The following is a 16,920-nucleotide window of genomic DNA, read 5'->3' on the forward strand; positions in this document are numbered from 1 at the left end:
AAAAGTGGTATAGATGATGGAGGACTTTGATCTTTTTTTTCCAAAAGTGATAGGGAACAGGCTTATAAAAGCTATAAAAAAATGTTGGTTTTATAGTTTACTAAGAAGCACTCGTATAAATAATAATAAAAAAAACCATATGCACTTATTTTTTAAATTTCTTTGGTGAAAGGAATATATAAATATATAAAAATGTAAAATAAACTCGGTATAAAGCATCTTTTTTTTGCCAAAGTTTCAAAGAGGAACAGGGTTGGGGGTGATTATACAATAAAAAATAACATCTTCACATGAATAAACACTGTGATATTATATTAAAGTTTACATCTTGGGATTGAAACATGCTGACAAAATTGCACAACACAAAGGTGACAAATGATCACTGCAGTAGAAATACACACAGTTTGAAGGCACTTACTGATGCGGAGTGCAAGTTCAACTATTTAAACAGTAACCATAGTTTTCCTCTTGCTCCAGCGTATACCTGAACACATCCCTGGTATTAAATGTCCAATAAAGACTTTATGCGTATAGTCGTTTTTTTTTCCCTGTGTGCTGTATCAGGCAGTGTGCCGCCTGCGGTGCAGTTTGTAGTGATGAAGAAGCTCCTGGTGACTTTTCTTCTGCCGGCTCTTCTTCTTCAAACCAGCCGGCCTCGGACGATCTCCTCTGGTAGAAGGCCTGCTGCTTCCTACGGACAACACCCACAAACAAACTCTCAAATCTCTGTGTATACAAATGATGCAAATGTTGCTCAAAGGTTTTGTTTTACAGGGCACTACTATGACCTTTATATGAAAGGACAGAGGAAAGGAGCCACAGGTCGGATTTAGACCCGGCCATCTGCATGGAGGACTGAAGCCTCAGTACTTAACCGCTAGGCCATCCGTGCCCCAGGAAACCCCTTTTTCTTTCTATTTTTATTGGCAAGATGCAGCCGCATCCAAATGCAGTTGTCAAGGGTAGTCTCAATACTGGTTTTCATCTTACAAAGTTAGGAACTTCTGCTTTGGCAAACACTTTAATTCTTCATTCAAACGCGCAGGGTTTTTGTTTCATGCAGACAAACATATGAGCCCCCGTTAATTACCTTCAAACACAGTTAAACCGTCTGTTTTGTTATCTTTAGGCAAAAAATAAACTATACATTTATGTGTAGGATAAATAGTGTTCGACCCCTCAACTCCAAAAGTGGAATCTATCCATCCTTCTATCACTTCAAAGGATTGGGGCTTATATTGGGTAAATTGAAAGCTGTGTGTGGCTCGTGCAGAGGATGATAGTACTTTTTACCACATTTTTTTATATTGATTTTAGCTGGATGATATTCAGCCTAGAAGTTTGCTGAGTTAATGTTTACAGTTTTGTCAGAAGAATAGAGACTGGGGGGGGGGGGGGTATTTGGGATAGTTACTGACTTGTTTCACAGTGTGGTCCTTCGAATCCTTGGCACTGACAGCGGAAACTTCCACCAGTTAGGTTGCAGATCCCATCGTTCATACATGGGTTGGGTTTGCAGAGGTTAACTGGCTTCTTCACCTCTGATAGAAAGACCAAAAAACAGCGCATTATTGCATAATAAAGAAAACAAACAGATAATGTAAAGGAGAATCTATTTATGAGTTTACACCAGTTTAAGTGTAAGGATATAAAAGGAAAAAAGGTACAGATTAGATTGCAGATAATGTTAAGTTACTTATCTACTTCCGTGCCCCCCCCTTGGAGATTTGGAGAGAGTTTTTCCCTACACTCTCACCTGAACACAACATCTGCACCAGCACATCCTCAAAATACTTCAGGTCCTCGTAAGACGGAACAGTGATCATGTGTTCCTCTGATCCAGTGATCTGCAGCAGCCTCTCTTTCTGCACATCTCCGATACCGATTACAAACAAAGACACTCCGTTGTCTCTGATCTTTTGAGCCGGGACCAAAGCGTCATCCCCGCCTGAACCGTCCGTCACAACCACCACTGCCTTGTTGACCCCAGGCCGAGAGCCTTTAGCCACCGTGAGGACGTTGGAGTGGATATGAAGCAACGCTGAGCCCGTTGAAGCCACCCCGCCCATGTAGTTGGCGTCGACCACAGCCTTGAGGACGGCGGAGCCGCTGTCGTGGGTGTCCAGGTTGAAGACGGTGGTGGCTCTCCGACCGTAAGTCACGAGAGCTACCTGAGCAACGTCCCGGTTGATGTCGAACTGAACGGTGAGGCTGCGTACAAAGTCCCGAAGGGTGGCAAAGTTATCGGGGCTGACGCCTGCTGAAGCATCCAGAGCAAAGACCAGGTCTACTGCTTGGCCCAGACACCCTGGACAACAACAAAAAAAATGAATTATGTAGTAATGAATTTGCAATTTACACAGTTTAAACCAAAAATGTATCAATTTCATTGCATTGAATCATTTTATTCCTTTATTTTTCTTTGTGTTTGGATCTTTGCATCTCCAGTGTGTGTGTTTATTTTATTTTTTTAATGTTAACATTTTATTTTGTATTATTTGTTTCTATAATATAGAAATGGCATGCAACATCTCAGTAACTTCAAAACTAAATTTCAAATAGTTTCTTTTTTCTTTTTGGATTAGGGCTGATAGAATCATAATAAAAAGTATTTGACATAATATTATAATATCAAGACTCTGTTCTCTGATCTACTTTTGTGCCAGAAAAGGATAATGTTCAAACATATTTCTCATACACATTAATTAACTTTTTCAACCAGTGCTTTTTTAAAGATCTCTGTCACACAATACCAAAAAAATCGATTTAAACTTTGAACCACTGGATTCTGATGGAAATTCAGATATGATATTTGGTGTTAGTGTAAGGCATTTTTATAGAATTTAGAAATGAGGAGAAAAAACACTCTGGGCATACTATGCATATGTGCTGATTCTAAAAAGGACCTGTAGTAGTTAAGAGCAGTTTAAGTGACCTAAAGGTGGCGATAGCAAGCCAAGACGTGCAATGTTGAACCATCAAAGACAGGACGAAGATCACGTTAATATAAACAATGCTGATTTACTGGGTTACTTATGCTTAAGAAAATGCACTATAAACACATTTGTTAGACTTAGAGGACACACACTACTTTATTTTTTGAGTGACCCTGAATGTAAACCTTACTGTGACTGTGGTTTGTGTTTAAAGGATAACCCTGCAGTTGTTGAGTCAGTACCTTGGGTGTCCACGCTGCAGATCTTCGCCTTCAGTTCTGGGATTTTAGCACTGAACTCAGCAGCCGAGTAGGTGATCGTCCTCTGAGGATTTCCTGTGATGTTATTGAGCTGTCCCTTTAACAAGACTGGACCCATCCCGATCAGGAAGATCTCTCTGTCTCTGGCATATTTTGAAGGCTCCACCACATCATCAACGGCAGGAGTGGCGCTGAGCAGCACCACCACGCGGGGCAGATCGTCTGTGACATCAGCGAACACTGGCGCACTGACAAAGCCGTTACGAGTGACGTAGCGGAGGGCCTGGCCTGTCAGGGTCTCTCCTCCGATTGGCTGAAGCGCCTCCAAAGCCTTCAGCAAACCCTTCAGGTCTCCTTTAAACTTTCCCACATGGGCCTCGACTCTGGTTTCTCCACCGAACACGGCCAGGCCGACTTTACTGGGGCTGTCGGATCCGATCACAGTCTGCAGGAAGCGCTTTAAGAAGGACTTGAGGCGGAGGAAACCCTCCAAGGTGAGCTTGTTGGAGCCCTCAACCAGGAAGAGCAAGTCAACTGAGCAGTCCAGAGACAGAGCGGGAGCTGAGGGGGGGGGGGGGGGGGGGGGGGGGAGGGGGCGGAGGATGTAGTCAGTTTAGACTGAGATAGCATGCAGACAGTCGGTCGATTTAAGTTATGATTAAGTGTAAAAAGAGGCACAGACCACAGTGTGGGTCTCCTCCGTAGCCAGGTGGACACACGCAGCGATAATCCTCTGGACCTTCTGGTACGCACGTTCCACCGTTTAGGCAAGGCCGAGAGTCGCACGGATCTACAGAGCAGCGCAGAGAGAGAGAGAATTGCTTAAATTAAGCTGGACAAATGCATGTAAACAGGCACATACAATAACACGGATCATCTAAATGTGAAGAAATAGCGATGTCACCTGGACAGATGGTCCGATGACAAACTGTCAGGTGTCTCTTGTACACCTTGTTGTACCTGCAAGAAAAGAAAAAAAGACCTGAGTCAGTCCCTTTTTGGAGAAAAGGTGGAGCCTGACCCACAATGTCATCAGCGTCTTTCTTTATTTGAAACAACTTTCTTTGGCCTCTTCAATATCCCAAGAAACTCATGATGCTTTCTTAGACACTTCAAATGTGAAGTCAGAGATTTTAAACAGGTGTCTCTGGTTTTAAAGAATACAGGGGATGGATTAAAAAACCATGCAGTCATGAACACTTGCCTGTAGTGTGGACAGAGAGACGTGTATGGGGAGTAACCCTTGGCTCCTTTCCAACACATATAATTTCCGAGCAACTCTTTCACTGTCTCCAGTGTCTTCCTCTCACAGGGAAACACCTCCACATGACAACCTGGGCAAAAGATTCTGGATATTTAGGTCGGGAAATTTGAAAGGAAACAGGCTAAATGGGCTTGTGAATAATTTCCTCATATAGACACTCAAACTAATTTTGATTTATCCAGTGTACAATATTTTTTTTTAGATGAATTACATCATCAGTAACATCAGACTAATAATACAGATGTAAATAAGCGGACACCAGTACATAGTGAAACACGTGAAGTACCTGAAGGTGTGGCGTTGCAGACGGAGAAGGTGGACAGTGTTGTGTAGAGGCCATTGATAGCGTCATAGAAATGCTCAGCGAAGAAAACGTGGCTCTCTATTGGCTCGCTGGCTATAGCGTGTAGCTCCTCCCACCTTGAAAACAAAAAAACATCTCCATGTTTTCTCCATGTAGAAACAATGTATTAAAACAACTCATTTTTCAACCATCAGACATACCTGGGGTAGCGGAGGCCTACAGCGAACAGGACCACGCCTGTCTCTTTAAGCTGAGCTGCCGCGTGCACAGCGTTGCCCTGAGACTTCCCGTCTGATAAGAGGATGGCTACCCGAGCTGCCGAAGAGGAGTTTCGGCCCCCTGGGAAACCTTTCCGCAGAATGTACTTCAGAGCCAGGCTGGTCTGGGTGCTGCCTCCTCTGGGTGTGAGAAAAATGTTTTTTTTTTGGTAGAACAATATTGACAAATACGAGAGTCAGTCATGTACTGCACGTCACTGCCAAAATAAGAGCACTGTTGAAAATGTAAATGGGATCGTGTTGGAAAAATTTCATGTCTCCAGTACAGAAGCCCCAAGCAGTAATGAATGTATCCATTGATTAAATTTCCCTGTAGTAACAAATACATTTCTGTTCCTCTGCCTTACTTACAGTAGCTCAATATCTCAAGATAACAACACTGTTATAATGAGTTCATATCAGATGTTCCCTTGAGATTAAATATTTGTTCTTGCTATCTCGGGGTTATAAATCCAGTTATTCTATCAGAACAGATGGACTCATTATCTCCAGATAACAAAGCTTGCTTTCTCATGACAATGCGATAACAAGTTACAAGTTACAATTCACTTAGCAGACGCTTTTATCCAAAGCGACGTACATCAGAGAGTAAGTACAACACTAATCCATTCACATACCGCCACTGAAGCAGCTGGAGCAATGCGGGGTTAAGTGTCTTGCCCATTGGACATGTTGCTCAGCCGCGGATCGAACCGCAGGGGGACCACAACTCTACCAACTGAGCTACAGCCGCCCGATAACTTTGTGGTGATTGACTGTGATAGGCCAGACCACAACATGCCAGGCTGCCATTGGCCACACTAATGAGGTGAGTTAAATCTATTTCTACATTTCGGTTTGTGCTTTTAATTAATGAATTCGTTTTCAAAAGTACAATCAGTTTACTGCACAAGTTTACTTTTTCTTTCAATTTTATTTTATTTTATTTACCATTTTGTACCTTTTGCACAATTTGGAATTTATTACTGTAAATATTATTTATCTTATTTTTACCTCATTTTATTTGATCTATTTTACCTTATCTGATTTTACCTTATTTTGGTTGTATTGCACAAACGAACTTTCGATTCCACTGTATGTCTGGCATATTTTGAAATTGACAATAAGTTGACTTTGACTTGACTTTGAGATTTCGAGTAAACAAATGGAAATGGCTCATTATCAAAGGAAATTGTAGTAGATAAATTGTCTAGATGCATGTCTGCTTAGGGTTTCTATACTTCAGTAATCAAGAGAGATTTGATTGGTTCAAAGAAGACATGCTTGTTGGAAGGATTTTAAATACGATTAGAAACTAAAGAGCATTTCCTTATACAGTTTAGAACAAATTACATATTAATAAACATTCACATCCTAATGCATATTGCTTTAATTTACCTCTTTAAGACACTGGTTTGATTTGATATAAGACTGCTTCATTAGTTCAAAACATTGACAGCCGTTTCACCAGATGGCAGGCCAAACTACACACACACACACACAAACAGCAAAATTACCTTCTTCCTCCTCAGCTCATGCACTGATCCAATAACCAGGTTCCACCTGTGTTCAGTCCCTCTAATCTAAAATTAATTTGTTTTCCTTTTCAGCAAGCCTCTTAAGAGTGTGTGTGTGTGTGGGTGGGTATGTGTGTGTTTTTCTGTCATCACAAGTTTCAACTAATTCCTGTTTAGATTATGTTACATGTTCGAGATTTAAAGAAGCCCATGTTTATGTTATCAACTTCCTGTTTTGACATTTGGGCTAACTAGTTTAATTTGTGTGGTGCACTGATGCTTGGAATAGTCCAGTAAAGAAAGAGAAAGGTTCTCAGCATTACTAATTTAAAACAGACTTTACGGTCATTACAAAGGGAGAAAACTCTCATAACCTAGTAAGAATGATCACCAGTGAGGAGAGCTCGAATACAAGCCAGCCCATATATCATCGGAAGTGGACAGAGGCCCTTAATCATCAAAATGCTTTCACTCATACCGCTTCAGCAAGACTTAAACCATTCTAAATCACTCTATCATTAAGTTGTTTCCATACCAAAAGATGGTTTGTGTGACGGTTAGATGAGTGTCAATCTCAATTGGCCATACTCTGACAAAGGAATAAATATTTGAGAGCAACAGCTTACGTTTTAAGGCTTCCTGCGTAGCCAGTTAAGACTTCCTTTTCCATGGGTTGCCATTGTTAGCAGTCTGACTAGCAACTTTAGAAGAAACAAGGTTGCAGTTGGTAAAACAACGTCTTCCACTGGATTTCTTAGCTGCACTTTCATCAAATTGGAGACATGAACTATAGCGGAGTGTAAGTGGTTGATCCACAGGAGGTTCTGGCCCTTTTGCTCACACACAGACACAAAAGTCTGGTCCTACTACGGCTGTGAATATAAACTAGATGAGAGTAGAAACTCACCTGTAAGAAACCTTCTTCATATGCTTCTTCAGCTCTTGTTTGGTTGTATAAGAGTCCAGGGCGAACTCCAGCCGAGGCGTTGAACCAAACTGGATCAAACCGACTCGAACCTGTAAAAAAAAATAAAGATTGACATAAAAAAAACAATATGAGGCAAACAGAAAAGATCAGCTAGACTAGTACAAACCTTGTCTGGTGCGATGTCTAGGGCCTGACAGAGTTTGATAGCGTAGTGCTTGGACCTTTCAAAGCTGCCTTTTCCCATGCTGTAAGAACCATCCATGAGGAAGAGGATATCCATGGCTGCTGAGCACTGCATCACTTCACCACGGAAATACACACACACACACATTTTATATCCAGATCAAGGTGTACTGTCAGAATTATGTTTTGTATTGCATTTCTGGAATTTCTCTTCCTGTCTATGGGTACTTTGGGATTCTCCCTGTTCCAAGATATAATGGGCGTTTCCAGGTAAAAAAAATAAATAAAAGAATTCAAAAAAAAATAAAAAATGGTTAGCATGCCAGAACCCAATTTTCTTTTCCAAGGTGCACGCTCATAAAACCATCAACAAGCAACAGCTCTCTGTCTTTCCTCTCTGCATGTTTGTACTCGCTTGGTGGCGTAAACAATCAGCGCTGTTGCCGTCATGTTAGAATGTGCAGCTGATCGTGAAGAGTGCCATTACAGACGGGGAGAGTGTGACGCCTGTCTGTAAGTCTGTCTAAATGTCAGTCTGTGTGGGAAAGTCACCAACAAACACTTTCTCTTGGCTGACAGATACAAGGCCAATAAGACCACCCACCACCAACAAAAAAAGTCTTGCACAGTTTTGTCAATCAACCTAACGATTGCTGTACCATCCTACTTTATAAAGATACAAGCGAGCGAAGATTAACTCCTCATTTAAGTTTCCCTGACTGAAGTGTATGAAAACATTATTGTATATTTGGTGATGAAGGCCTCTTACTTTCCCCTGCTGAGTTGATCTTTAAGATGTTCTCATGGCTGGTGTGGATCTCCTGCATAGAGGTCACCTGTTGGACTGCGAGAGACAAAAAACGCAGACATCAAGACAAACATCTAAACATAATGCCTGTGCACAGTATCCTGAAAATGATTGAAGTATCAACGGCAATGGTAACCACTTATGCAAAACAAAGCCCTAACCCTGAAAATGCATTGCTTATTTTTTGTTGAAAAAAAAAAAAAGATGATTTCCAAGAGTAAAAGTAGGAATAAATAAGCTGCAACAAAAATGTTTTTAAAAGTAAATTTTTTTACTATTATCCTTGCTTTTGTATTGATCATTTCAAAATAATACAGAAACTCCCTTCTATTGCATTCCTTAGAATTCTCCTGCTTGATTTTTTATGTTTTTATACTTTTTTATCAAACACAGTTCTTCTTTTCAAATTCGAGTTTCCATCTATTTTGACTTTTTTCAAATCTTATTTGCACTAATAACGTCAATGTTTTTTTATTTTGTCTATTTTGTCATTATAATAACACCATATCCTTGTTTTTATGTTCATTGTGTCTTTTCATGTTCATTTATTCACCTATTGTAAAGCACTCAAGCTGCATGTCTTGAATAAAATGTTCTATACAATAAAGTTTATTATTAGTATTTCTAAATGTGATGCTCCCCCTGAAGCCAATACAGTTCACTGCCTCCCTGTTGATCCCCCTCTTGCGAGGGATAATGAAGTATTCACAGCTAATGTGAGCGGACAAGTGAAGAAAACCATTCTTTCACTCCATTCAGTGAAAGTACGTCGCTCTATTCAGACACACATAGAGCATGGAGAGGAGCGAGGGACATGTGACTTCCTGTTCAGAAACTTATGTGAACATGGCCGGCTGTCCTTGGTAACCCTGTTAGATCACAGAGGCATTTTTATTCAGCACAGAGGCTGATTTTATAGACATACATCTCTCCATAGAACAGATTCTTCTGCCTGGACAGCTTAGGTCCTCTCTCTTTAATGAGGACAGGGAGAGTAACCGTTAGCTTGTTCCTGTGATGCTCTAGACTGTCCGCCTCATGTTGATTAAGCTTCTTCAAATCAGCTAAAAATGGGGATGTGTCTTGTGGAGACTTGAAAAAGACAAAGAAGCACAGAAGCTTGAAAGAAACTATCCTATATAAAATAGTTTGATAGAAAACATGGCATTTCTGCATCAGAGAATTTAGTGCACTACTCCATCACTGAAGTTGGTAGGGAAGAACAAAGTGAAAAGGGTGCATATGTTTCCTGTTTTATCTGTAAAAAAAGTCAAATCAGTGCCATTAAAGATACATTCTTACAACATCAACTACCGTTTAACAGAAAATACTTTTGACAGTTCTTCAGTGTTTTTGTCACAAGATAAAGTTGTTTTTAACTAATATCACCAATAATGTTACTTTTAAAATTGAAAGCGGTTTAAGATTATGTTAGACTAACAGGTTGTCTATTTTCATGCCTAATATCACAAATTGTTTTCTTTGCTTAAAAGAAAGATTTTCATTTTTAAATAAACTAAAGAAGTGAAATTTAAACCGAAGGGACAATGATAAATGTTACCTTTAAAAAGAGACTTAAACAGTAAAACCAAAGGAAATATTGCACAATGAACTTTTTGGAAATCTTTGCAACTGTGGGTACTGAATGTATTTCTTTCAGCCAGAAATTCCATCAGCAAATAGTGCGAGATCTGCAGCGATATCTTTCAAACTACTAGTTTATATGTGACATTTTCTTTTGATGTCTACAGTATTTGTCCTGAGTATGAGGATGTGTAGAAAGGTACGGAGACAATAACCATCCCACCTTGAAATGTCCAGCTGACATTGATTGAGAAAGAAATCATTGTTCTTGTATTGCTAGAATGCAACAACTAAAAACTTTTTGCTGATGTATTTCTTGCTAAAACCAAAATTAATCTAGTGGTAAGACCAAGTATGACTTCAAACTGGACACTAATCCTTAAGAAAAAGTACCACCTGAAACAGAGGGGCCTCAGTTCCCACCTCTTTCCCTTTTATCTGCCTCTAATACTAACGTCAGTCAGGCCCCATAAGTCCTCCTAACAGAGAAAGTTTTGGTTCTTGGCAATCTGCTTTGTCATGGTCAGTGAGGCCCTCTTGCTTTGAACAAAAAGTGAGTCTGTTCAGCCAAATTCCTAAAAAATGACTGTGTATCCCACGTATATTGTATGCAAATTAAAATGTATGAGTTTAAACATAGGATTAGGTTCTACCTTTCTGGGACATTTAATTAGAGAGGCTGGATTACCTCTGCAACAGGCCTCTGTGTTATCAGCCTAGCAAGGGGGGGGGGGGGGGGCGTCTTGACAAGGTGAAACAGTCTGGTTTGTTCAAGTTCAAAGTCTTAAATGGCCACTAATAAATACTTGAGATGGTCCTAAAGCTGTCATTTTTGAAAACAACTCAAAGATTATATTGGCCGACGACTCCCACCTCTGCCCTCGGGCAAATTCCTGTGCGCTCAACTCTCAAGTCCAAGAGATATTCGCCGGGAAACAACTCAGTACTCGGAAATCACTATAGAAGATAATGGGAATTCTTCTGTGACATCAAGCGGTAAAGCATCTTGTAAAAAGTCTGTGGTCGACAACAAGAGCATCAGCATCGTACATTTTCCACAATTTGAACAAACCCTTGATTTACTCCAAAAGATTTACACACTAGACATTTTCAAACTTTTTGGATGAAAAATTATTGCCTGACAATACTAGTAATCTCAACTTTAGTCAAACATTAACCTTTGAGTATAAAACAGCTTATTCACAAGATGTTTGTGAACATAAAGTAGAGGCTTCTGTTCTGACACAGTCAAGAAAGCTAGGCCCCCCTGTTCCAGATTTTTTTGCAGGTTACCAGCTAACTAGCAGTAAAATCATATTCTTTGTTGAACAGTTTTATGAAGTGAGTTTCAAATGAGGTGGTATATAGATTTTGTTTCCTTTCCCAGAGCTTTTCCCCAAAGCCTTTCTCCTGTTTTCAAACATTCGCTAAGCTAGGCTTACTGGGTGGCTGCTAGCCAGAATTGGGAGCGTGCCTATGTTCCCACAGCCCTATGTTCCCACATTTCTAAGATTTATTTCCAATATAAGGCCCTATGTTCCCATATTTCCTTTTTCATACATTTTCACAATTTTATCCCCCTTTCTCCCAATTTGGTAGCCAATTACACCCAACCTATTATCCAGTAGCAATGGACTACAGATGGAATGTAGCTTTTAGCTAAATCTGGTTCGCCCATCTCTTTGTTTATTGCAAACATTTAATGTAAGTGCACATTGTCCTTTTAAATAAACAAACTAAACTAAGTAGCACGGAGGCCTCGCATTGACTAGCTTCCGGTCAGATCGGTCGACTGAAGCGCAGGAACTGGACGCAAACCATAGATGGCAGTGCAGTGCAGCTCGCATTTACTATAAAGTGCTTCCAAAATATCTTGTGGGAGGATAGGGTTTAAATTGAAGGGAAGGAGGGAGACAAATGTGTTTTTCTGACATATCCGCCGCAAGCACCGAGGGGCCACGCGGCCTCGGGTGCGGGGATCTCAAAACCGGTAATGATCCTTCCGCAGGTTCACCTAGGAACAAAAGATCTAATTTTGAAAAAGTCCTAGAAATGTAGGAACATAGGGTTTAATTTTGAGAAAAATCTGAGAAATGTGGGAACATAGGGCTGTGGGACCATAGGGCTGTGGGAACATAGGGCTGTGGGACCATTGGGCTGTGGGACCATTGGGCTGTGGGACCATAGGGCTGTGGGAACATAGGGCTGTGGGACCATTGGGCTGTGGGACCATTGGGCTGTGGGACCATTGGGCTGTGGGAACATAGGGCTGTGGGACCATTGGGCTGTGGGACCATTGGGCTGTGGGACCATAGGGCTGTGGGACCATTGGGCTGTGGGACCATAGGGCTGTGGGAACATAGGGCTGTGGGACCATAGGGCTGTGGGACCATTGGGCTGACCCCCCAGAATTCATGGCTTCATATTAACCAGGTGAGAAACGACATAAATATTCTAAACTTACGGCAAAAACGCACACATGAAAACCACTCAAATTTTAACAATTTATTTAGCTAAATAAATCATTTAAATAGTTTTGAGGTGTTGGTGGTAGGATTTAGTTGCCTTGTGCCACAGCTAAGGTAGCTGCTGACAACATTTTTCGTTTGCTATAGGCTAAGCTAAGTAGGTGTTAGCACAGCCGGCTGCTCTGAATATTTAGCATAACAAAGACATGAGGATTGCGTCAAGCTTTAAATCAAAATGTTTTTCTCAAAATGTGTAAGTATTTCTTAAAGTAGTTTGTGATAAGACCTGGGTGATGAAAGGGCTGTCAAAGCACTAACAGGACCTGAACGTCTAAAATCACCAGGTGACAGAGTAAATAGTTGTTTGTGGTCACATCCTTCACACAAAGTATTCTGCACATCATATTGAAGTAACCAAACATTAGTAGTGGTATGCTAACATTACAAAAATTCCAGAACAGTAATTTGAAAAAGTCCTTGATCCAAAGTCTTTGAATACCTGAGGGGTACAGAAAGTACACTCCTCTGCTGAAACCGAATGCAAAACAGTAATAAAATCAAACAACCAACCTTGAAGAAGCAGCAGCGGTACAAGCAGGGAGAGATGGATAAGAGGGTGCATGTTGGGACACCTGAAATGATACATAAATGCACACTCTTAACAAAAAAGAAGGAACAAAACACATGAAAGAGCACTCAAGAGGTCGAAGAAATTGTGCTTTAGTAGAGTCTTATTGAAATATCCAGAGTGGAAACAGGACTGTTTTTTTTTTAACCAGGCTTATGATCCATTCAAATACAACAATATGCTGCTTGTTTTTAACCTTTATCAGAGGTCAGGGTGATCATAATTATACTCATTTCATTTGTATGTTTTTCCAACCTAGCGTGGATAGTTTTTACAATACATAAATGGTCTTGTTTAAAATTCATTAAAACGTGGAAAATTATGCTAAAGAGAAACAGAAATAGTCATGTTTCTCATTTAAGATGAGAAGAGTTCAGAAAATGTTCACAAGAGTTTACATTTACTTCTTGACACAGTGAAAAAACGGTCAAGTAGCATCTTGAGTACAACATTACCACGTTTAAGAAGCTAAGTGTAACGTTCAAATAGAACTCAATGAAGCCAGACTTGTTGACTGACAGTGATACTATCACTTACAGGGGACAAAATCATGTTGATGTTCAAAGGACTGCTTTTAAAGAGATAACATCAGAAAAATGTGTTTATGATTTTGGTTCCTCACCCATACAAATTAAGGGGAGATAAATGTGTCAGTTTGTCTCAGATACACAACAACAATGCAGAATTTCGTGTTCATAAAACTGCTGAACAGAAATTCTCCCTTAAACCTCCCCTATTGGTGCATACCAAAACACACTTAACTACAAAAGGGTATACCCAGATATTTCACATACTTGACATCAGCATGTGGAACCTTTTCTATTTTGTCTGGGTTACATAGATAAGCAACATCTAGATTGTCTGTCACACCACCTGCACACAATGAAGGCAGAGATAGAGAGTATTTCCTCAACTGTATGTCCACAGTGGGATACGGGATGCTCACCTGGGAAATGGGTGTCAAGTATGAATGTTTACTGTATCACTGCATTGTGGATACATTTGCTGCAAAAGTCAATTATTAAAATGAAAGGCCTGCATGATAAGAAGGATTTGAAATGAGCATAGCATGATGAAAATGCAAAATGTGTAGCCCTAAAAGTCAAATCAAACTTTATCACACATTTTTCATTTGCCATGCAGGCCTATTTTCAAGCTTTACTTTCTTCTGATATCAGACTCAGGGCTAGAAGCCCAAATTTTCTTAGGATGTAGTATTTCTGTTGACAGGTTATAAGTCATGAAAGCTGAGGAAAGCTGATGTATAAGATTGTTATCATTAATAACAAGTATCATCTGCAACCGAGAATGTTGCTGTAAAGACTTCTGGCCGTAAAAACACTTTTTTTTTTGGTAAGCCACAGTCAAGCAACAGCTATGATGGAATTCAACCACTTCCCTTGTTTTCCCCTTCCCTTTGTAGCACGTAACTCAAGGCTGAAGTAACTTTCTAGCTTACAAGTAAGATAAACTCATAGAAGCTCCTATTTAACATGAGCTAAATGGTTAATCTACACAAAAATACGCTTTTGAGCTTCCCACCCTCAGTGTCATGTCAGTGAAAAATGTCTGCAATGTGAATAGCGAGCATTATAATCCCTCAAAACTGAAAAACGTCTGACAAACAACCATTATAGGTCCTTACAGGTCCTAAGGACTTAATTCAAAGCTTCTTAGTAAATTCCATTCAGGTGTACCTGACATAACTTATTGTTTATTAAATCATTTGTAGGATAATATCAAACATTAACAACCCCACCTGCCTTGTTTTGTGTGTTCATTGTTCACTTCAAGTTGAGAAGCTGCAGATAAGGTTTGATTAACTCTCTCTCCTGATAAGCTTGGCTATGAGATCCTGTGTGTGTGTGTGTTGGGTGTGGGCTTCAGGTAAAGCGGTGTGTATTCCTTAGACAGAGATAGAATTGTGTGCAGGACGAAGCCTCTCTTTAAGAGGAGTCTGTGTCTGCGATACAGATCTGCAGAGCTGACATGCAGTGGCTCTGTGAGAAGCCGCAGGGCAGATAAACATCACCGGGAGCTATTGATGCTGTGTTTGTGGATTCACTGGTACGTCGGAGGGACAAGAGATTTCATTACTGCCTGAGTGGGTGCTGAATGTGTATCCTGAACACACATACAGTACATGCTTGTAAGCAGGAAGCAGTCATGCATGTCTACAAATAAAACACACAGACACAAGCACTACGCACACCCGTCTCAAAATTGGCTCCTTCTTCACAAGCATTCTTGAGGATCTGTTCATCCCTCATCTTTCGGTTTTCCTCACTTTCCCTCTGTCAGCAAACACCTCTCTGCTCCCGTCTGTTCCCAGCTAAACTAGATGTACCCACTAATTAAAGCCCTTTTGCCTCTCATTCTTCAAGGACTAAACACGTTTTTCCACAACAACAAAAAAAAACAACTATCAAAATCATGGGCATGTTCTGAAATAACTAACTTGGGGTAGATTAACTAAAGTTAAGGGATGAAATAAAAGTTAAAAAGTGCAAACTCAGAAATTCAACCACATATAATAAAAGGAGGGAGGCTTTAGAACTGGTTGTGCTGTCTGTTTTGACTTTACAGGGTGGAAAATGGTCCCACATGGAGTCTATAATTAGGAAAGGATTGCTAGTTTTTGCACCAACTTCACACAAAATCCTAAAATCTCCTGACCTGTACATGGAGGTGTGCCACTTTGACAAACTTTCAGAATGAGTCACCTGAAATAGTCACTCTGAATGCAACAGAAGAATAGAATTTTCCAACCACATGACAACTGTCTTTTGGAGTTGTTGGAAGCATAAACTGTAAAATATTGAGGCTGAAAACCACACAGATCAGCCTCTCGTGGAAATAACATGGGAAAACGTTTTGTGTAGACAATACTCCAAAAGACTTTCAAGACATGCATAGACTGTGTCATGCTTTTTCACCATTTTCTAGCCTGTTTTCTTCCATCTGGTTTATCCTTACAGTGTCAAGGCAGGTTCAACATCAGAGGTCATGACCCTGACATGCAAAATTAGCCAGGGTTTACTCAACAGCTTTTAGAGCTGCTTTTATTGGGTCTAGTTACCTGTAAGTTTACAACAAACTTGGGTTTGACTGCTAATAATAAACACAAAAATATAGATACAAATGTGTATATTTCTCCGTCGTTTCATTTGTTCCACGTAAGGTAGGAGATTTCCAGCAATCACAATCTACATACTTTAGCCTACTTAAACTCGACATACAGTAAAAAGTTATTTAAATTAGTTCATTGTTGAGTCTTATGTACTTTTTTTTTTTTTTTTTTTACCCGCGTCACTCCAGCTGGCTTGTTTACAAATTCAAGACATTATAGGAGTAGGCTATCCATCAACTCTTAGGTTAACTTAATAAAAACATTATAGTTGCATATTGAACACTGATGACATGCTGCACTGTGACAGCTTCCTCCCTGCAGTTAATTATCTCCAGCCTCCTCTTGGAAACAAAATAATTAGTTCCACTTACCATGTGATATTCCGAGTAAACAGTCCTTGAATTTATTCTCTCATAAAGTGACCCTATCTCGCTCCGTTCACCGCTTTGTTTCCGCACTAAAGCTCGTCTGCCTGGGATCTCTGCTCCGCGTAGGATCCCGCCTACTCGCCATGCCCACCTACGATGTAGCTACCTGCAGTACCTGCAGCGATAGGGTGTAATTTGTCCTCCGTATTCGTCCTTCTCTTTCCCCGGACTGGACTTGTGATGGTGGCAGGGTACTCAGGAAACGGGCGCAATTGATCGAGATAT

The 16,920-nt window shown here is 40.3% G+C and overlaps 1 protein-coding gene across 1 annotated transcript; it reads right to left on the reverse strand.

The window, feature by feature from the left end:
* Positions 1–285: 285 nt before the first annotated feature.
* vwa2 (von Willebrand factor A domain containing 2) lies at positions 286–16,848 on the reverse strand. Its single transcript, XM_020651199.3, has 14 exons — positions 16,639–16,848; positions 13,080–13,141; positions 8,419–8,493; positions 7,633–7,766; positions 7,446–7,555; positions 4,965–5,162; positions 4,747–4,880; positions 4,401–4,530; positions 4,101–4,156; positions 3,879–3,986; positions 3,179–3,757; positions 1,757–2,308; positions 1,419–1,541; positions 286–691 (listed from the first exon to the last, which is right to left on the reverse strand). Exons 2-14 carry the CDS (start codon positions 13,129–13,131, stop codon positions 561–563), a joined length of 2,382 nt encoding a protein of 793 aa, XP_020506855.2. The 5' UTR covers positions 13,132–13,141; positions 16,639–16,848; the 3' UTR covers positions 286–560.
* Positions 16,849–16,920: the final 72 nt, after the last annotated feature.

This window comes from Labrus bergylta, chromosome 21 (assembly GCF_963930695.1).
Source record: "Labrus bergylta chromosome 21, fLabBer1.1, whole genome shotgun sequence".
NCBI lineage: Eukaryota > Metazoa > Chordata > Actinopteri > Labriformes > Labridae > Labrus > Labrus bergylta.